We start from the raw sequence: 23044 nt of genomic DNA on the forward strand, positions 1-23044 counted from the left end.
TTTTATATAACGTACATTCATTTACTGTGATGACTAACAACATGGCGCCTCTAATGCCAATTTAAGTTGCGTGAAAGCGATTGACCAATCACCTGCGGCAGTTCGACGATCAAAAAAGGTCAAAGGTTGGTCAGATTCTCTCTATATATGGCTCTGGTTCTATAGTGACCAAGACTTTCATCTGACACAAATATATCAGATCATTTGTTTTAATGGTAACGATCCACTTTGAATACACGTGTTAAATTGTTTTTGAACCCCGTAGTAAATGTGTAGATTGACGTGTTGGCTTTTTTAAAATACATTTTATTGCATAAAAAAGTCAGTGACTGTGTAGAAATCTGTAATTAGTCGAGTTGGACCTTAAATGTGAGGGGGGGCTGAGCTCCAGTAAGTTTAGAACAGAAGGTAAGAATGACTTCCTTTACAGAGTTATCAATGCATGGTATAGCCAGGAATCGCTCCCTTTACAGAGTTATTCATGCATGGTATAGCCAGGAATCACTTCCTTTACAGAGCTATCAATGCATGGTATAGCCAGGAATCGCTCCCTTTACAGAGTTATCAATGCATGGTATAGCCAGGAATCACTCCCTTTACAGAGTTATCAATGCATGGTATAGCCAGGAATCACTTCCTTTACACAGAGTTATTCATGCATGGTATAGCCAGGAATCGCTCCCTTTACACAGAGTTATTAATGCATGGTATAGCCCAGCATGTCAAGAAGCAGGATGTTACAATGAGATCAGTGGCCAGTGAAAAGAAAGCCCATAGTCAGGTGAGGGGTGTGCTTTGAGGAGACGAGCCTTTTCTCATTCCCAAACTTCTTCATTCTTGTGTTTGTATTTGTGTTTAAACAATTATCCACGAGTCCTTTTCAATCTGGAGCCAGTTCTGTACGGCGTGCAGTTGTTCTAAGTTTGGAAGCAACAAATGATTCACAGAGAAGGAGGGGAGGGGACGTTATTGCCACAAGTGCAGTGGTTCCCCAAATATGGTCTGTTCACTAACAATGCTGAATGACTGGGTGAAGCATTTGCTCTCTATTTTACACAAGAAAGCAATTTTCATGAGCGACAACTGCCAGGGCTGGTACACTATTCAGTGGAGTCCTGAGCCACAAACCAACCGTATCGAGTAAACATGAACACGTCAAACCCAGACCTTCCACAGTGGTAGTAAAGGGGATCATGTTTATGCCGCTGCACATGTGTAACAGATTGCTTATTGAAATCTTCTGCATATTTTTAAATGAGACGATTTCCTATTCAGAGATGCCGAGATATTTAGCGAGCAAGTCATCTGAGTGGAGTTATCCAGCAACACACCCCTCATCCCCAGCTGTGCTGCTTTCCTAGAAAAGCCTGCATGTTAGCTACCAGAGATATCAGGGCATTTGGTAAAGAGTCTGAGGAAAAATGGGGAATATTTGGAAAAGCTCCAACAAAACCAAATCTCACAGCATTGTTTTTAACTGGCTGCACTGGTCCAACACAGCGTCCCTGCCAGCTGGGTTAAAAGAAAGCAGGACTCAGGTTAATGATGCAGTGTCTGATGACAAAAAACACAACACAGGATGGAAGGTTTTTTTTGTTATTTTACTCTTTGTCTTTCATTTATCGACTATGGAAAAGAAAACTATACAGATTTACAAAACTCATTATCCAAAAATAGACACAAGATGCATTAATACAAAAATAACCACAACAGCAAAACAAAAACTAATATAAAGAACTGCATGCCAGTTGCTTCTTGCACATCGTCCCAGCCCTGGCAGTTTCTCTGTACAGTTCCAGTCCATTACAGGGAGTGCTGGGAGCAGACCCAACTCTTAACCAGACTCAGTCAGGAGCAGGCTGTGTCTTTCTACACACTCAAGACAGGCTGAGTTTTTAGTGAGATCTGGTCCCTCTGGGTGGTCTCTCCATCTCTCTGGGTGGTCTCTCCATCTGGCTAGTCTCTCTGTCTTTGGGCGGTCTCTGACTGGTCTCTCTCTCTCTCTCACAGAGGCAGGTGCAGGGAGTACTGGGAGCACACCCACCTCTTGACAGGCTTGCCCATGCGTCCGATGACGGGCAGCTTATGTGCGTACCCGCGGGGGGGCTGTGCAGAGGGGTTGGGGGGGTGCAGCTGGGGGAAGCTGGTCTGGAAGCGCCGGCCCTGGCAGCGGCGGCCGGTCTGCCTGCCCGCGATGAGGAAGGAGAAGGGGGCCGCGACCGGGGGCAGGGGGAAGCGGCTCTTCTGGAAGACCTCACGGGGGGGCCCTGCGGAGCGCTGAGCAGCCTTGGAGGGGGGTGGCTTGGATCTCTGGAGAGAGGAGGAGGAGGAGGACGAGCGCTGGAACCTGCAGGAACACAATCACAATGCAGGCCGCGTAGAATCACGTGCGTCAGACTAAGACAGACTGCACTGTATCCACATGAACAACTAGAATCAAGCATTACATTACACATACAACAGCACCAAAGAGAGTGCTGTTTGAGATCCACCTGGATCGCATTTCATTCACAGCAGAAATGCAAACAGGGTGGGCCACGGATCGTCGTGACCTCCGTCCTCCACAGAGCCCCCGATCCGATACTCTCAGTAACTTGCAGTTAAAGCTGACGTAACAAATAATCTCAATTGTATTCGCAATTCTACAGATTACTGGTGAACATGCTCGTGTTGCCCGTGTGCATGAAGACACTGTCACGCATTAGTGCAAAATCTACAGCTATTCAAATATATTTAATGTCAGCACTAAAAAATATTTTAGTCAAAGCACTTGCCATTTATAAGTCAAAAAGGCTTTGTCAAAAGCGTTGGTCGTTCCTTTCAGGAAACTCTACCTCACAAGCATGCGTCACTTCCCTGACCCAGCGCAGTCACTGCGCAGTGATGCTCTCTCACCTGGAGGGGGCAGCAGAGCTGTTCTGCGCAGCTGGCAGGCCGGGCTCATTTTTGGGGCTGCTGTCCTGCCGGGGGCTGATGGTCAGGCTGGAGGTGAGCTGGGGCATCTTCCTGGTGGTGTCGGGCCCCACCCCCTCTTTCTTGCTGTCAGGGGGCTGGGAGGGGGCTGAGCGGCTGGCTCTGGGTTTGATGCCTGGACCGGTGCTGAAGCGCACGGCTAGGCTGTCCCCGAAGAAGGCGTAGAGCTCGCGGTACATGACGGGCAGCTGCACTGGCACCGGCTCCTCCGCGGGCACGCCGGCCGTGCCCTGCAGCAGGTGGGAGGCAATGCCGAAGCCAGGCTCGGAGACCGGTTCCTGGGGAGGGCTGAGCCCGGGGAAGGACCTCTCCCTGACAGCCACACTGCCCTCCACTGGCACACTCCAGGACTGCGCCTTCATCTTCAGCAGCTTCTCTACCGCCACCTGCAGGACACACCACTGAGTGCAGGGCCTCAAGAGCTTCCCTGACATACGACCCCCTCTCCCCATGAATCTTAATTCTTCTGAAACATTCTTTTTTTTCCCCGTAAATATCAAGACACTCAACTGACAATTGGTATTGAAATCTCTGCATGGATTATGTACTCCACTCTTAAAGGAATTAATAAAACAATGCTCTCTGAAGATACTAACAGGCTCACAGGGGAAGCTGTGTGTGGGAATTGTAAAGTGGAAAGGTGTAGAACAGCATTGCCCAAACAGCTCTCTCTACAAGAGGTACTTAATTCTGGAACTCACTTCCTTCAGAGATAAAGGTCTTAAGGGATTTAAAAAATAGTGTGTAATAAACTTAAGGCTTGGTTAAAACATAATCAGTTATGCAATCATGAATTTATTCAGGACGTATCTGAATTTGAATTGTGTGTATTGGATATTTATATCAATTGTAGTGTAACTTGATTATGTAAGCTGCTGTTTGTTATGCAATTTGAATAGGTAATGCATGCTGTGTGATGGTTAATCGATATTCAATAGGAGGTTATTGCTGTAGTTTAGAGTAGAATATGGAGATTCATTACAGCTGTCATCAATGTCTGCCCGGGGACTGTCAGTGGAAATGAGCCTGCTGGCTGAATTGAAAACGCAATGCAGCTTGTGTCATGTTGTAATTGTATTGACCCTGATCAACAAATACAATAAACAAACAAACAAACAAACAAACAGCCCAAGTGGGTATATTGTACTATATACTGCCTTAGTACAGAATAGGTATATCCTGCGAGAAATCCAACTTCAAACAGGCTAAACCTCAGCAAAGCCTCCAGCCACTGAATGAAACTGAGACTAACCTGTACTTCCAAATAGATGCCTGTATACTTTCAATAATAATAATAACAATAATAATAATACTGATAAAGACCTACCAGGATGGCTCCGTAGACTTTGTGCCCGTCAGCTTTGACCTGAGCGTTGGAGACAGAGTCGTCATCGAGCACCGCTTGCAGGTTAGACCAGTACGCTGAGAGGTGAGGAAACAGCACTCGCTCCACTGCCTGCAGAGACAGAGAGATAAACAGAACCCACTCCACTGCCTGCAGAGAGAGAACAGAACCCACTCCACTGCCTGCAGAGAGAGAACAGAACCCACTCCACTGCCTGCAGAGAGAGAGAGAACAGAACCCACTCCACTGCCTGCAGAGAGAGAGAGAGAACAGAACCCACTCCACTGCCTGCAGAGAGAGAGAGAAACAGAACCCACTCCACTGCCTGCAGAGAGAGAGAGAACAGAACCCACTCCACTGCCTGCAGAGAGAGAGAACAGAACCCACTCCACTGCCTGCAGAGAGAGAGAACAGAACCCACTCCACTGCCTGCAGAGAGAGAACAGAACCCACTCCACTGCCTGCAGAGAGAGAACAGAACCCACTCCACTGCCTGCAGAGAGAGAACAGAACCCACTCCACTGCCTGCAGAGAGAGAACAGAACCCACTCCACTGCCTGCAGAGAGAGAACAGAACCCACTCCACTGCCTGCAGAGAGAGAACAGAACCCACTCCACTGCCTGCAGAGAGAGAACAGAACCCACTCCACTGCCTGCAGAGAGAGAACAGAATCCACTCCACTGCCTGCAGAGAGAGAACAGAACCCACTCCACTGCCTGCAGAGAGAGAACAGAACCCACTCCACTGCCTGCAGAGAGAACAGAACCCACTCCACTGCCTGCAGATAGAGAGAGAACAGAACCCACTTCACTGCCTGCAGAGAGAACAGAACCCACTCCACTGTCTGCAGAACATCTGGGCATCGTCCCATTTTATATACTTTATTTTCATGCATTTTTCTTCAAATACTGAACCTAAAACAGATTCCGGATTTTGATCTGTCAGCGAGATGAGGTTAAAAGCTCTAGAATCACGAATGCAGAGGAGCCTGGCTCGTTTGCACAATGGCTAGACCCTTGTCTGCTCCCAGAGTCTCCACCCTGTTTCAGTTGACGAGTTGCTCTCTAGTTCCAAGGAGCATTTCTTTTCTGTATTTCAACAGCCAGCTTGTATCAGTGTAACAACACAGTAGTGGCAAAAATAAATGCCTTCATGAAATCCCCATGAGTAAATGGTTAATGCCATGTGGTGTAAACAGAAAACACAACGGTTCACCGTGGGGAAGTCAGATAATTGAGGAATAAAGACATGAACAGCTTGTGTTGTCTTCCCTCCACTCAGAACAGTGCTCCCTCTCACACTTAGAATGAAGCAGCACTCAGAACCACGGTGCTCCCTCTCAGTCTGTGAAGGAAGGAGTCTCAGAACCACGGTGCTCCCTCTCTCACAGTCTGTGAATGAAGGAGTCTCAGAACCACGGTGCTCCCTCTCTCAGTCTGTGAATGAAGGAGTCTCAGAACCACGGTGCTCCCTCTCTCACAGTCTGTGAATGAAGGAGTCTCAGAACCAGAACCACAGTGCTCTGTCTCTCTCACAGTCTGTGAATGAAGGAGTCTCAGAACCACGGTGCTCCCTCTCCAGTCTGTGAATGAAGGAGTCTCAGAACCACGGTGCTCCCCCTCTCTCACAGTCTGTGAATGAAGGAGTCTCAGAACCACGGTGCTCCCTCTCTCACAGTCTGTGAATGAAGGAGTCTCAGAACCACGGTGCTCCCTCTCTCTCTCAGTCTGTGAATGAAGGAGTCTCAGAACCACGGTGCTCCCTCTCTCACAGTCTGTGAATGAAGGAGTCTCAGAACCACAGTGCTCCCTCTCTCTCACAGTCTGTGAATGAAGGAGTCTCAGAACCACAGTGCTCCCTCTCTCTCACAGTCTGTGAATGAAGGAGTCTCAGAACCACGGTGCTCCCTCTCTCACAGTCTGTGAATGAAGGAGTCTCAGAACCACGGTGCTCCCTCTCTCACAGTCTGTGAATGAAGGAGTCTCAGAACCACGGTGCTCCCTCTCTCACAGTCTGTGAATGAAGGAGTCTCAGAACCACGGTGCTCCCTCTCTCACAGTCTGTGAATGAAGGAGTCTCAGAACCACGGTGCTCCCTCTCTCAGTCTGTGAATGAAGGAGTCTCAGAACCACGGTGCTCCCTCTCTCACAGTCTGTGAAGGAAGGAGTCTCAGAACCACGGTGCTCCCTCTCTCTCTCAGTCTGTGAATGAAGGAGTCTCAGAACCACGGTGCTCCCTCTCTCACAGTCTGTGTAGGAAGGAGTCTCAGAACCACGGTGCTCCCTCTCTCTGTGAATGAAGGAGCGTCCGGTACCTTCCAGCCCAGCGCGTGCAGCCCCACCACAGCCCCGTAGTGAGAGCAGAGCGGCCGCACAGGGTCCGACAGCACCTTCTGAAGAGAGAGCAGGATCTGGTGATACAGCCCCCCGACCAGGTCCCCGTGAGCCCTGGGATACACAGAGAGGGGGTTAGAAACGTCACACACTTCTCACTACGAAAGCAAACACAAAGCCATCGGGATCAGGAAATGGAACGCAGATCCCCGTGGTCTACAGGCGTCTCCATGTGTCCACAGATACAGACACTGATAACTGTGTGCTAAAATACACGCATGTCCTTACGAAGCTTGATTACAAATCTAAATACTGTAAAACATGACTGCGAGCAAGAATTTCACATTTATTAATAATCTGAAAAATTAGCACAATTACTGCAGCAAGTTTAATTCCATTCTATCTATAGTTTATATACACAAACACCTGCAAAATGACATTCCTCCTTTACAGCATGGCTTCCGGTAGACACTTATGTCTCAATCCTAAAATTCTAGGTGATGCAAAATGTTATGCCACAGCTGCAAGGTTGTGATGTGCTTGTTATCAGAAAATGCTGCTGAATAACTAACCTGACACGGCACACCCCCCACTGCAGAAACACTGCAGCTCACCTCTATCACTGGCATGGATATCTTTGACAAGGGCTGCGTTTAGGGACATGTGCAGCACTTGGAGAATGATTAGACGTGCACACTCTGAGCTATGCAAGGCCCCCAGTCCTCACCAGAAGATGTGGCTGAGCAGCATGGCGCCGTAGTCGCGCAGGGTCCAGTGGTCGTTGAGCGGGTTGATGGAGGCGGCGAGCGGCTCCAGGATGCAGTACATGACGCTGGAGACCAGGCTCTTGATGTAGGAGCCCAGGTACAGGAAGGGGTTCTGCACCAGGCTCTTCACCATGTGAAGCAAGCGGCTCAGCTGCTCCAGGTCGTGGCTCACGGACTTCACCTGGGAACAAACACAAGCACAGGAACAACATTGGGGTTTCGCTTGTGCAACCAGCAGGGGGTTCCTGCTTAGAGAACACATTCAACAGGCAGGGGATTCCTTAGAGAACACATTCAACAGGCAGGGGATTCCTTAGAGAACACATTCAACAGGCAGGGGATTCCTTAGAGAACACATTCAACAGGCAGGGGATTCCTTAGAGAACACACTGTACGATATCCTCGGCCCTGCTTCCCACAGCACGTCTTATTTATATTTAGTGCTGGAAGGAACTTGGGTTTTTCATGTTCAGATATTCTTCCAAAATTTAACTGCATATTTTGAATATTCTTTCATTGTGAATCAGCTGGAAAACAGAAGTAGAATTCGAACCATATAACAGAAAGAAAAAAAAAATTAAAAAACCGTCCTGGACGTGCTAATGGCACCCTATCAAATGACCTGTTACAGAGCAGCAGAACATGTGTATTTATTTCAGTCCTCATTCGTGCATTGGTTTCCTTTGCAGGAAGTCTTTCTGATACAGGGTCATTCCGAGACCAATCACCCAACAGGGCTCACCCGACCGCCTCTTATTTGCACCTAACTTGGTTCTCGGGGTTCATTTTCACACTGATCGGGTGAAGGGCTCAAAATGTGGTTGATGGGACCACCCTTAACGTTAGGCAGCCTTTTACTCAAAAGCCGGTTGTCACCTGCGGGAGCGGTCATTTTACTGGAAATCGCACGGCACATTCAAAATGACTTTCCCACTAATGTTGTGTCGTTCATTTACTCATGTCACCCGATTCAAATGAAATGTTTGTTGCCTGCAGATTATTCATGTGTCTTTTGACCCATTGACCTGATTGGTCTAAAAAATTAAATGTGAGCCTGTTTGCCTGAAACAACCCTAAGCAGCAAGTCTGGTGTAAATCGCAGACAGTCGGGCTTAAAATCCAACTTTTTGGGGGTGATTTGTCATGGAATGAGTGTACAGTCATGTATAGATTCTGTTCTAGGAACCAATATGAACACAGGAAATTTACTAATGTCTGCTTTAGGTTACAGTCTTTTAATAAAACATATTTAAGTTAAATTCAGTTTTAAAGTTCTGTCTTTATACTGTTTTACATTCCTGATTAGCTTTGTCACTTTATTAGTTGAAAAGTGTGTTCGCAGACTCACCCCACTGACAACGTGCACAAAGTAAGGGAGCAGAGCTGCGATTTTGGAGTTTGTCTGAAGATCCTGTAATGCAACCTAAAGAAACAGGCAGAAAATTAATGTTACAGGTACAGTTAATGACAGCTCAGCTCCAGTCTCAGGATTGCACCCCTCTTAAAGAAACACTGCTCAGCACTGATGCTGGCGAGACAGAGTGAGATACATCACGGTTCACAGCGTTCTAAAAAGCGAGATGCATCGGTTCACTCAGCACAGCGTTCTGAAAAGCGAGGTGCATCGGTTCACTCAGCACAGCGTTCTGAAAAGCGAGGTGCATCGGTTCACTCAGCACAGCGTTCTGAAAAGCGAGGTGCATCGGTTCACTCAGCACAGCGTTCTGAAAAGCGAGGTGCATCGGTTCACTCAGCACAGCGTTCTGAAAAGCGAGGTGAATCGGTTCACTCAGCACAGCGTTCTGAAAAGCGAGGTGCATCGGTTCACTCAGCACAGCGTTCTGAAAAGCGAGGTGCATCGGTTCACTCAGCACAGCGTTCTGAAAAGCGAGGTGCATCGGTTTACTCTCTATACCCAGCTCATGATAGTGGAGAGGTTGTCTCTCTATACCCAGCTCATGATAGTGGCGAGGTTGTCTCTCTATACCCAGCTCATGATAGTGGTGAGGTTGTCTCTCTATACCCAGCTCATGATAGTGGTGAGGTTGTCTCTCTATACCCAGCTCATGATAGTGGCGAGGTTGTCTCTCTATACCCAGCTCATGATAGTGGTGAGGTTGTCTCTCTATACCCAGCTCATGATAGTGGTGAGGTTGTCTCTCTATACCCAGCTCATGATAGTGGCGAGGTTGTCTCTCTATACCCAGCTCATGATAGTGGCGAGGTTGTCTCTCTATACCCAGCTCATGATAGTGGCGAGGTTGTCTCTCTATACCCAGCTCATGATAGTGGCGAGGTTGTCTCTCTATACCCAGCTCATGATAGTGGCGAGGTTGTCTCTCTATACCCAGCTCATGATAGTGGCGAGGTTGTCTCTCTATACCCAGCTCATGATAGTGGCGAGGTTGTCTCTCTATACCCAGCTCATGATAGTGGCGAGGTTGTCTCTCTATACCCAGCTCATGATAGTGGCGAGGTTGTCTCTCTATACCCAGCTCATGATAGTGGCGAGGTTGTCTCTCTATACCCAGCTCATGATAGTGGCGAGGTTGTCTCTCTATACCCAGCTCATGATAGTGGCGAGGTTGTCTCTCTATACCCAGCTCATGATAGTGGCGAGGTTGTCTCTCTATACCCAGCTCATGATAGTGGCGAGGTTGTCTCTCTATACCCAGCTCATGATAGTGGCGAGGTTGTCTCTCTATACCCAGCTCATGATAGTGGCGAGGTTGTCTCTCTATACCCAGCTCATGATAGTGGCGAGGTTGTCTCTCTATACCCAGCTCATGATAGTGGCGAGGTTGTCTCTCTATACCCAGCTCATGATAGTGGCGAGGTTGTCTCTCTATACCCAGCTCATGATAGTGGCGAGGTTGTCTCTCTATACCCAGCTCATGATAGTGGCGAGGTTGTCTCTCTATACCCAGCTCATGATAGTGGTGAGGTTGTCTCTCTATACCCAGCTCATGATAGTGGTGAGGTTGTCTCTCTCTACGCAGCTCATGATAGTGGTGAGGTTGTCTCTCTCTACGCAGCTCATGATAGTGGTGAGGTTGTCTCTCTATACCCAGCTCATGATAGTGGTGAGGTTGTCTCTCTATACCCAGCTCATGATAGTGGTGAGGTTGTCTCTCTATACCCAGCTCATGATAGTGGTGAGGTTGTCTCTCTATACGCAGCTCATGATAGTGGTGAGGTTGTCTCTCTATACCCAGCTCATGATAGTGGCGAGGTTGTCTCTCTATACCCAGCTCATGATAGTGGTGAGGTTGTCTCTCTATACCCAGCTCATGATAGTGGTGAGGTTGTCTCTCTATACCCAGCTCATGATAGTGGCGAGGTTGTCTCTCTATACCCAGCTCATGATAGTGGCGAGGTTGTCTCTCTATACCCAGCTCATGATAGTGGCGAGGTTGTCTCTCTATACCCAGCTCATGATAGTGGCGAGGTTGTCTCTCTATACCCAGCTCATGATAGTGGTGAGGTTGTCTCTATACCCAGCTCATGATAGTGGTGAGGTTGTCTCTCTATACCCAGCTCATGATAGCGGTGAGGTTGTCTCTCTATACCCAGCTCATGATAGTGGTGAGGTTGTCTCTCTATACCCAGCTCATGATAGTGGTGAGGTTGTCTCTCTATACCCAGCTCATGATAGTGGTGAGGTTGTCTCTCTATACCCAGCTCATGATAGTGGCGAGGTTGTCTCTCTATACCCAGCTCATGATAGTGGCGAGGTTGTCTCTCTATACCCAGCTCATGATAGCGGTGAGGTTGTCTCTCTATACCCAGCTCATGACAGTGGTGAGGTTGTCTCTCTATACCCAGTGCTGTGGTTTCCTACCTTCATGAGCTGCTGGTCTTCTCCCAGTATGGCCCTGGTGACCTGCTGGTAATACTTGAGGAGGTCGTCCGTGAGAGACTGCACTGCCGTGGGCACTGGACACACACCCAGGGGAAAGACACCAGGTTAGTACCTCACCAAGCTCTCTCAAACACGCAATCTGGACTGAATAAGGTGCTTAACAAGTTGCCCACCTGTTTTACACAAAGACAATCAGACAAACAGCCTCTATATACCAGAGATGCTGATACATTTAACCCTTTGCAGTCCACTTATTCAGCGCTTGTCAGGCGCGTCAGGTCCAGTTTATTTTCAATCTATTTTCACACGCGCTGTTTACTTTGTGTGCCGTTTAAAATATACATATTTTTTCATAGTAAAACTCCAGCCAAGCCCCACCCCTTGATCACTGTATTTTTCACATACCTCTTTATAGATGTGCATACTGATAAATCCTCTCCTGATCACTCGTTTCATCACCAAACCCCTCAATAATGCGATCCATAACATCTCCAAAAGCTTCGCAAATGCCTGTGACAGAAGCAGCTATCTCCTTTGTTATGTCTGTGTTATCTCTGTAGTGCATGGGGCTATGAGAAACGCCCTTTTTTTTCGGTTTCATTCGGCCATTGAAAGGTTTGCTCTGCTTTTTCCGGAGAATAAACGACTAGAGACCTGTGCGTTACGTCTTTTTGATGATGTCGGATGGCAGGGTCCGACATCGGACTGGAAAGGGAAAATTGTAATGTCGGACCTGGCCCGACACTGGACCGCAAAGGGTTAATAACATGCAAGTGTGATCTGAGAACATGGTCTCTCCAGCTACACAAGGATTGTTTGTATCACCTGCGCCTTGGGGTTCCACGTTCCCTTTCCCATCCAAATAGGAAACTTGAACTGCAAGAAAGAATACATCACAGGCAAGTCTCAATACACACAACCAAGAACTGGGAGACAGACAGTGAGTCTGGGCCCTCACACAGACACAGGATATCCAGCACATCCAGAAACAGTAACAAACAATGACTAAGAACACAAATCAAGGGATAATAAACAAGTAATCAATACAGCTTTCAGAGGATACAAAGGAATAATGTAGCACACAGATCTGTCTGGATAGTGCAGACAGACACACAGCTGGAGAGACAGATACCATACCAAGGCTGTTTTTTTCCACTGTTATCACGATTTCCGTGAAATGTACCCATTACTGTGTAATATGCAGTGTCCTGTGAAAATTCCCATTTCTGAAAGAATAGTGTAAATATACACGTGTAACACTTAAAAATTAATACAGCAAGCGTTTGCCTTCTTGACGCACTGCGTTTAGGAACCTGGCAGCCGGTTTAGTTTGCTTCCAGTAAAGGATTGAACACACACTGCATAGAGCTGCAGCATTTCTTCAGATGTCTTCAGTGAAAAAGACACCAGCTGCTGCATCAAAGATCTGTAAATCTTTCTGCTAAAGATCGCTCTGGCTATTTCAATGTTTATTAGTGTTTTATTTTAGTTTGATAATTCACTGATGGTGAAAACAGAAAGGTTTTAAAAAGGTGGACATAAAAAAACAAAACATTTAGCATTTAGCCTCGTGTTCTTCAGGTAAGCATTAAAATCTTTAGCAACATTTGCTGTATCATAACTCCAGAGAAAACGATACATTTCTAATGGGACAAGGACATTTTTTTCTGCTTTAATACATATTGGGCTCTATGTATCACTGATTTTTCTTTGGTATCTTGACTTTTCGTAGATTTCTGTGACTTCGTAGACCTGCCCCGCGATGTATTAAAGTCATTCTCACTCCTGTAACTCAGTTTCATCCCTGCTGCTGCAGTAGTTTAGTTACGACTGTTCGTTTCAAACTACTTTCGTATGCAAATGTATGAATCTCATTATACCTCCTGATTTACGGCTTTGGTCCGTGTCTCTTATGTTACGCATGCCTCTCAACTTTCTGTTTAAATGTTTCTGGGTTTTTAGTGACTTAAAATAAAGCACCTTTAAACATAAAGAAACCACAAAAAAGATATTCATGAGTAACTAACAATGGCAATGAATACACTTTGTTTTGGTTTCTTTTATATGTTAAGATGTTTTATTAACGAAGGGAAGCATGGAGGCAAATAATTGCAGAGTTCTTTAATAAAACACAAACTGAAATATCTTCTCAGCAATTAACTCTGCAGGGCACAGACAACTGAAATACGACGAAAAGCATTTACCTGCGTAGTCTACTGCATGTACTGTACTTTTTTCATTTACACAACTAAAATTTACATAGACTCAGACAAATGTTTTCTGCGATATTCTTAAATGAAAGCACTGAAAGCATAGGGAAGCATGGTTAGGGTAGAGACGAGTACAAACATGGTGAACTGCAGAATTACCATGCAGACTGACCAGGGTAAACTGCAGAATTACCATGCAGACCGACCAGGGTAAACTGCAGAATTGCCGTGCGGACCGACCAGGGTAAACTGCAGAATTGCCGTGCAGACCGACCAGGGTAAACTGCAGAATTACCGTGCGGACCGACCAGGGTAAACTGCAGAATTACCGTGCGGACCGACCAGGGTAAACTGCAGAATTACCGTGCAGACCGACCAGGGTAAACTGCAGAATTACCGTGCGGACCGACCAGGGTAAACTGCAGAATTACCGTGCAGACCGACCAGGGTAAACTGCAGAATTACCGTGCAGACCGACCAGGGTAAACTGCAGAATTACCGTGCAGACCGACCAGGGTAAACTGCAGAATTACCGTGCAGACCGACGAGGGTAAACTGCAGAATTACCGTGCGGACCGACCAGGGTAAACTGCAGAATTACCGTGCAGACCGACCAGGGTAAACTGCAGAATTACCGTGCAGACCGACGAGGGTAAACTGCAGAATTACTGTGCAGATTGACAAGGTTTTTGGTAAACTGCAGAATTTTCGCTGCAGCCCAGGGTAAACTGCAGCTGCGTTTAAGGGTAAACTGCAGATCCCATTCACTTTCTCCTGATTGTTTTTTATTTTTTATTTTCTGCTGTTTTGTTTTTTGTAATCCTCTTAATGCCATTGTTTTCAATTTCAAGTGTCTGTCGCCTGCGGTGTGCCAGTGAATTCATTTTGTTAGTTATTTCTTTCCATGTTTCTTAATGTTTTTTGGCCCTGCGAAGTGTTGAATAATACTTCCAGATCTGCTTCCATTTCCATCCTCTTTGTGGAAGTGTCTTTTCCTTTTCTTTTTGGCCGGTGTCATAGCTGCATCAAGGTCGGAGTCTGCAGAAGCCACAGCTCCATCCTATTATATCTGCTGCTACTGCCTTCTGTTCACTATACCACTCATTTAGCTTTGCCAGAAAGAAGTTCTAAATCTTGACTTTTGGCGCGGACAATCTATTTCTAATGAGATGCAAATTTTGATCTCTCCTGTATAATGAGCAGTAATTAAACAAACCAGATTATGCGAGCGCACGCATAGTGATCTCTATGGAAAGCCATCTGGGACAAAAATGCGCTGTGCTTCTTTAGAGCGAGCCAGAATCTCATGGGACAGAAAAAAAGGCAAGACATCATTCTGAAATGCCTCGCTTAAACAGTACCCAACGTACTGAAAATGCTGTGTAGTGATTTTCATATAAACTGTATATATTATATATTATATATATTCTGTTGCGAGTTTGTTATGTGGAATGTAATAAACAAGAACCAAAACAGAGAGTTATTTTCCCCTTCGCTTTACAACGCCATTTCCGCGTTTGTTTTATCTGAAGTTGTGGCAGGGCTCAGGCCTGCCCTGTAAATAGTATGGTTTGCTTCGGGGTTTCTGAATGAAATATGGTTTTGGGCTGGGTTGTAAATAATGATGTGTTTAACTTGTTTAATTGGATGGCAGGGCTGGGAGGTTAAACCTACCCGCTTGCCTAATTAAAGGGAAATGAACAACTGACAATCAATTAACCCTGCTCACCTGCCTTTCAAAAGAGGCTGAAAAGCCAGTTTCTTTGTTCTTCTTGGTGCTGCTTGTGTGCTTGGTGCTTGTCTGCTCAGCTTGGAGGTGAAGGGCGTTACTGTAGAGATTATTTGAGGGGATTTTTTAATAATACCAGTTTATTTAGTGTATGTTAGGAAGAAGGCTCCTGGTGCGGGGCCTCCCTGTGTAGTGGGAGTTACGCCCGGCCCAAGCTTGGTCACCTTTTATTTCTTAGTGTTTTTGAACTGTGTTTTGTTTTTGCTTTTTGTCATTGTTACCAATGCGGCCTGAGCGGCGTTCCAAATACAAACCCTCCGTGTCTCTCACGTTTCTCAGCGGACACCCGCACTGTAACAGTACACCCCTGTTACACAAGTGTTCAGTTAAATTTTGTTTGCTTGTTCAGCTACACTAAAGGCTCAAGTAAACCTCATGTTATTTCTGTATGAAAACGTGTCGATGGGCGCTGTTTACTGTGAAGAAACGGCAATGGCAAGGAATGAAAAAAAAGAAATAAATCAAATGTGTAGACAGCTTTATGTACTATTTATTTCGGGAATAAACAAGCAACGTTTAACTATTTGGCATCCTTTGTTTTGTAGTTAATTCACTGGGGTAAAGTAAGTCCTTGTTACAGGGTGCTCGTGTCACGTGTGTGGGTGATATTCTCAATTCTGCTTGTAAAAAAGCAAAGGAAGAGACAGCTGGAGACAGACAGATATAAAGAGAAGCAGCGTACCTCGCACCATGGTCTCCGCACAGCCCTTGGGGATGTTGGTGGCCAGAGCCAGCTCCACCAGGTTGATCTCTCGATCCTCCACGAAGTACAGCTCACCCTCCTTGAGAGGCCGGAAGGGCAGCGCATCCTGAGAACCGTACCCACACACAGCCTGAAGAGAGAGACAGAGACACACACGTAGTACACAGCACAGTGTATAGAGAACCGTACCCACACACAGCCTGGAGAGACACAGACACACACGTAGTACACAGCACAGTGTATAGAGAACCGTACCCACACACAGCCTGGAGAGACACAGACACACACGTAGTACACAGCACAGTGTATAGAGAACCGTACCCACACACAGCCTGGAGAGAGAGACAGAGACACACGTAGTACACAGCACAGTGTATAGAGAACCATACCCACACACAGCCTGGAGAGACACAGACACACACGTAGTACACAGCACAGTGTATAGAGAACCGTACCCACACACAGCCTGGAGAGACACAGACACACACGTAGTACACAGCACAGTGTATAGAGAACCGTACCAACACACACAGCCTGGAGAGACACAGACACACACGTAGTACACAGCACAGTGTATAGAGAACCGTACCCACACACAGCCTGGAGAGAGAGACAGAGACACACGTAGTACACAGCACAGTGTATAGAGAACCATACCCACACACAGCCTGGAGAGACACAGACACACACGTAGTACACAGCACAGTGTATAGAGAACCGTACCCACACACAGCCTGGAGAGACACAGACACACACGTAGTACACAGCACAGTGTATAGAGAACCATACCCACACACAGCCTGGAGAGACACAGACACACACGTAGTACACAGCACAGTGTATAGAGAACCGTACCCACACACAGCCTGGAGAGACACAGAGACACACGTAGTACACAGCACAGTGTATAGAGAACCGTACCCACACACAGCCTGGAGAGACAGAGACATGAGGGGCTAAACCAGGGCGCTGGAGCGGACAGAAGAGAGGGGCTGATAAGCGAGTGGGGTGCACTGTACCTCGCAATCTACAGGGCAGCTGTACCACATACCTGGGGGACAGACAAGGTCACACTGAACAAGGGGCTACACCTGCAAGACCTCCCAAGCAGTAGGAGCCTCGTACCAGCACCCGAGCTGAGCTGGGGGACAGGTCAGTGATCTGAGCTGGGGGACAGGTCCTCACCTCCACGTTGCTCCAGCGCAGGGCTCTGTTGAAATCCTCCACTGTCAGCTTGCGTCGCTTCGCGTGCCTCATGAACTGGGAGCTGTTCTGTCAACAGGAAGAGAACTGCATCAGGACACAATCCCAGCTTTTTAAAGCCTGGTTTTATTTGTACAAATGTTTAGGCGTGTGTCTTCTTCAGTGTGCTGATTAACTACTGTTGTGCGTTTGTTCATCAGGCAGGACCGGGCGGTCTCTCTCTGTGTCAGCTATGTGTAAACTACTATAATCATTCTGCTAATGGAAATAGAACAGGTGTAAAACAATGATGACGTCAGGCCAATCTTTTGGTGCGACTACTCATTCAGTAGGAATGCGCAGAGATCTTGTTACTGGGATGACCCTGTTGTATTTGAATCCGCATCTCCGCTGCCTCACCTGTGCCGCCTCCCTGAGCCGGTAACACACGTCCTCGGCGAGCATGGCGGCGATGTCATCACTGAGCTCCACCCCCGTACTCTCCGCCATCAGCTTCACAGAGTCGCGCTGGACCTCCGCAAACTTCCTCTCCTCCCTGTCCGCCATCCCATCCACCAGCAGCACAGCCTGGGAGACGAGAAAGACCTCCGTGTACACTTCCTCATCCAACCCCCTGCTCCATAAAACCTACTCTTATCCCTTTCATGCATGACGACCTCATATCGGGTCAGACCAAAAAAAAACACAAACTCTCTTCTTTATAGGGGGACATATGGAAAATGTAAATGCATGACAGGCTGAGGATTTCATTGTTTTCCCTTGTAAAAGCAACAGATTTTTCCTTTTGTTTTGTCAATGAAAAATATATTATGTGTCCAAAAGTAGGTTTTTCATCTATTTTGAATATTTCATGCATGCAAGGCTTAATATAACGAACCATTCCTCCTTCTCGAAACTTACAAACACCTGCACACGCGTCTCTCTCTCCTCAGCCCCGATGGTAAGCCGCTGGCAGCGTGTTTTGCGAGTCTCTCACTGGCAGCAGATCAGCTCTGCTGGAAACACGCGTAAACGCGCACTGGAAGCTGGGTTTGGGGGCGTTTTAAGGCACAGCTTTGACAGTGGTGAAGCTGACAGGATCCACAATCCGATCGATGTAAAGGTTGGTTAGGGAAGGCTTTAAGCGCAGAGCTTGGCACACTGCAGAATGCGTGGCTCAAAATACTCGGGACCGCAGACCAGTGAAGAGCTACTGAAACCAGAGGACGCGTTAAAAAAGAAAGACAAGCTGTACCTTCCCTTAAACGAGCTGTGGAAACAGGTCCTTGCGTGTTTAAATAATAAAGGCAGTAGACAATGTTTACACTCGACTCCATTGGGTCACAAGCGCCATATCCAACACAGCCGCTCCAGAGCCGTTTCCGGGACTCGCTAGTACCGCCCATCATCGGATTGGTGGGTTAGCTTTCACTCTTGAGCTATGATTGGTTGATGGCGGCGCTTGTCACTTGGTTAATCATGCAGCGGAAGTTGAAGTTGACACATGGTCTGCGACAGTGGGCGGGAAGGCAGTTGTAGAAACGCTACTTCCAAAATAATACGTGTAATGTTTCAATTCTATTGCACTTCAGCGCCCATCTGAATGGGGAATTTCACTGGGTAAACACTTCTGCACCTTCTCCTACCTCATATAAAAATCCTTCAACCCTATAGCAAGTTCACGATCAGCAACTGCAGCGCACTTACTGGTCAGAATTGTTACATGTATGAAGAGACACATGCACAATTCCAGCTGGAATTGCATTTATCTTGACCAAGGACGTTACGTCAACAGATCTCCCATTCTCAATCGGACCTGCATGGCTGATTCTCTTGGTGGCTTTAGTGTGGTTCACAGAATGATACAAAGTGTGATTAACAACAAAGGGGGCAACACATTCCCCAACTGTATTTCTTAAGATTGCACTGGAAGCATGTTCTACAGCTAGTGGATGAATGACAGACATGCCATTGTTAAAACCACTTCCCAGGGGCGTGGCTTTATGATCTGCGATAGTTGGATGCAATTTAAAATCTGGAAGTATCATATTGAATGCTCTTAGAATATTCACAGAGGCCTTATTCATACACTTTGCTGCATTCCAAGGTAGACTATTAATAATAAGATATGCACCGCAAATCTGATGAGGGACGTACTAAATGAATGAAGAAGCACTTTATAATGTTACCTTCATAATGAAATGCTGACACACACCACGCTGGACTCGCAATTTCTGTAACTATCGGACAGGTCTAAAATCAGGTCTATAGCAAGAGACACATTTTCTAAGTTATAGAGCATTTTTAACACGTTTTTTAAGAGCATGCTTTACTACCAACTGTACTGACTATTTTATCTGCCAATAAAAAATGAATGGCATAAACAAGGAGGAACCAGACTCCCAACTCTACTTAAAACTCGACCCTGGAAGCCCCTCTGCCATGGGCTGGCTCTGCCTGAATTCAAGACATAGAGGCCTGGATGTCGGCCAGTTTTCTTCAACTGAACACTAGCAAATCCTAACTCGTTCTAGGAGGATCTAAAACTCAACTTAAGATTCTCAACATAGCTGCCCTGAACCTCGGAAACTGTCTGTTGCTGCCTACCCCACTGTATGAAGCCTTGGTGTACTTCTGGACAGCAACCTCTCCTTTGATGCCCACATCTCCTCTGTGGTCAAACCTTCTACCATCTTCGAAACATCTCCAAAGTCCGTCCCTACCTTTCCCTCCTGGACGCGGAGATACTTTGTCATGCATTTGTCTCCTCTCGACTCAACTACTGCAACTCTCTATATGGTGCACTCCCCATACGCGCCATACACCGACTGCAGCTAGTTCACAATGCCAGCGCCAGGATCCTTACCAGATTAAAAAAACATGATCACATCATCCTCCATCGTGCCCAGCTGCACTGGCTACATGTAAAGTTCAGGATTATGTTCAAAACTCTCCTGCTCACCTACAATGCCCTTCATCACACAGGTCCTGAGTACCTCCTCAACCTGCTGACCCGCTGTGTCCCAGCCCGCAAGCTGAGGTCCACCAACTCTGACCTGCTGGATCTCCCCAAGCAATAGAGCACCACACTTGGAGAACGCTCGTTTAGCTTCATGGAACTCTCTCCCAGCTTTGGTGCATGATGCTCCCACCCTCGTTCGCTTTATATCGACTCTCAAGACCCACCTGTTCTCTCTTGCTCTCCATGCTCCTTAAGCCTGTTATACTTTTTAAGCATCCACAATGTTCTAGAGTTTTTTCTTCACATCCTAGCCTTGTATTTAATGTATTATGCTTTGTTTTTACTGTATTTAATGTATTATGCATTGCTTTATACTGTATTTAATGTATTATGCATTTTTTTTGCTGCATCTTGTAAAGCACTAGGAAAGGCGCTTATAAATAAAGGTGTTTGATTGATGTTTGTGTAGAAACTGAAAGCAAGGGTATTGAATAAAAAGTTAAAATACTCTCCACTCAGATGCTTGGAAAATGTTCTTTGCTGTATGGAACGAGGTGTAGGTGGAAGTTTAAGGTTTACTAACATATTGTCTGATTTCCCCGTATATCTAGGAAAAGAATAAGGGTTTGATGAGCTTGAAGGGTCAAACCACAATTAACTAACTGCAGTGCAACCCCTCGCAAAACACAGTGCATGTCAGGACAAAACTGATTAGTGAAGAGAAACTGCTTGCCAGACTGTCACATTATTAATAAATTAATAAACAAAGTTCTGCGCACAATTTTTCATGAAACGTCCCTTTTTGAGGGTTTTTGTTTTAGTTGTATAACCCATTAGGGCAAGCAGATACTGTGCTGTGTATTGCACAGTACAATAGACATTTAATTGAAGCCTACAGTATCATAGTACTGATCATTATAGTATTCTCATTTTACTAGAGTATATTCTTATAGTAATACTATAGTACTTTTTGTAAAGGCTATAACATGTGCCTGATTTAAAATAATCTAGTATGGTGCTTTTGTAAGGCTATAACATGTACCTGGATACCCTACAACCGTTCACAGGTCCTTGTAAAGGAGACATCTAGCAGTACGCTGTCGAAGTGATCCTCTGTCGCTATGGAGACAGCCTACCCTTCGAGGAAGGAGCACAAGGAGGTTCAGTGACTTGCTCAGGGTCACACATACACAGGGAGTCAGTGGAACCTCCTGGTAACAAGCCCCTTTCTCTAACCACTGGACCACCAATTAAAATAAGCCTAGTCTCCCATTAAAGTTTCCTTACATGCTCAAGAGAAACACTATATAATCTGTATGTGCAATTTGCCATTATACACTGGTTTTCTTTTGCAGGTCTCTGCAGTTTCTCTGAATTTGTTAGTACAGTAAACACATTTACACCTCTAAATTACCAAATACACATCACCCCATCTTTATTAGATGATTTGTCCCAGGAGCACCAGTCTAGTGGATTCCCAGGTTTGAGTTTAAGATCAATCTTCTCAATAAACATTACATGAATACACACTAGGCAAGGAGGAATTCTGGCCCTTCATGTCTATTAATAAATGAAGTGCATTCTGGCATCATAAGTAACTTGGTAATATTCGATTTAATGTCAGGCCTTTGTTGCAGAAATGTTAATTTTAAATTGAACAAAGGAAACCTCCAGCCGAGGTCCTAAACCAGGTCATTCTACCTGTGCAGTGTGGTGCAGCGCTGCCCCCGAGCGCTGGAGAGGCACAGCCCCAGTACAGAACACCACACTGCAGTAGGAGTTCTGGATCACAGTGGAGAGTTTCTAGAGGTGATAAACCACTGCAACATTTGTGTACAGCACTTTGTGAATCTGAATGCAGAATGAGACTGAAGTATCAAATAGTAAATTGTCCAACAGTTGCTCTGTACACACACGAAACAATGCTAACTACATACTGAAGAGAAATGTTTAATTTTGTTTAATTTTGAAATGTTTAACACTTCAACATTCTACACCCCCTAGTGGCAAAACTAATAGGACTAACCAAGTTCTAACAAAAAATAAAACAGGATGTTGCACAAGTACAATTTTTTTTTTTTAAATTCATACTGTGAAGGGAAAGTTCTCTGTTGCTACTTTTGTTAACCAAATTGTGAGCCAGGCATATAAAAATAAATACCAATTAAAACAAGCATGTAGGATGTATAAAATGGGGGGGGGGGGGCAACCTTCCCAAAAAACAAAACACACATTACAATTTGAGTTTTATTAAAATGTACATTTCTGTACAAGGCAGCAGTTTAAAAACCAAAATTACTATGAACAGTGTTAACCTTAAATAAACATTAACAAAGAGGGGTTAAATTAAGCAAATTAAGTTATTAAAGTATTTCATAAATAAACATTTATCCTTTGATTAAAACCAGCGGTTATAAAATCACCTATACAATATACACACACAGCATACACTTCCACACACACAGCCCAATCTACAGGAGACCCAGCCCTGGTTAAAGTTTAAAATCAGGTTCGGACTCCCAGTGTTCCTGGAGGCCTGCAGTTCTAGAGTCATTTCTAGAAGTCTGATCACACACTCAAATACTCTAAAAACCCAAATCAAGGTAAACGAAAGACAATTTGTAATTCTGATTATCTGCAAACTCTAGATTCAGTAGCAAAATCTAACAGACCCAACCCTACACGTGTACCGCTGTCGGTCATTGCAGAAATTCGCCAGACGAGCCGTGGCACAGACGCCAACCCAGCCGCGCTTAAAACCACCATCACGACAAGGGCATCCCAATAACAGGCTCCATCTACTTCAATACACACACACACACAACCTACAGGCTCCTGTACTTCATACGCAAGATAGATGTACATTTAAATAATAATAAACGCCAAAAGCAGCATTAATTGGAACAGCATATATTAC

The 23044-nt window shown here is 45.8% G+C and overlaps 1 protein-coding gene across 3 annotated transcripts; it reads right to left on the bottom strand.

Moving 5' to 3' along the window:
* Positions 1-1582: 1582 nt before the first annotated feature.
* taf6l (TAF6-like RNA polymerase II, p300/CBP-associated factor (PCAF)-associated factor) lies at positions 1583-18546 on the bottom strand. Of its 3 annotated transcripts, none has more exons than XM_041238084.1 (12): positions 18421-18546; positions 17586-17753; positions 17169-17255; positions 15963-16113; positions 12107-12157; positions 11261-11355; positions 8768-8842; positions 7380-7600; positions 6634-6766; positions 4301-4429; positions 2896-3359; positions 1583-2347 (listed from the first exon to the last, which is right to left on the bottom strand). In XM_041238084.1, exons 2-12 carry the CDS (start codon positions 17730-17732, stop codon positions 2005-2007), a joined length of 1896 nt encoding a protein of 631 aa, XP_041094018.1. In that variant the 5' UTR covers positions 17733-17753; positions 18421-18546; the 3' UTR covers positions 1583-2004. The 3 variants fall into 3 exon arrangements, with proteins under 3 accessions (XP_041094018.1, XP_041094017.1, XP_041094019.1); XM_041238083.1 differs by having other exon boundaries at positions 18087-18546; XM_041238085.1 differs by lacking the exon at positions 18421-18546 and having other exon boundaries at positions 17169-17250; positions 17586-17742.
* Between the last annotated feature and the right edge of the window lie 4498 nt (positions 18547-23044).

This window comes from Polyodon spathula, chromosome 47 (assembly GCF_017654505.1).
Source record: "Polyodon spathula isolate WHYD16114869_AA chromosome 47, ASM1765450v1, whole genome shotgun sequence".
Lineage (NCBI taxonomy): Eukaryota > Metazoa > Chordata > Actinopteri > Acipenseriformes > Polyodontidae > Polyodon > Polyodon spathula.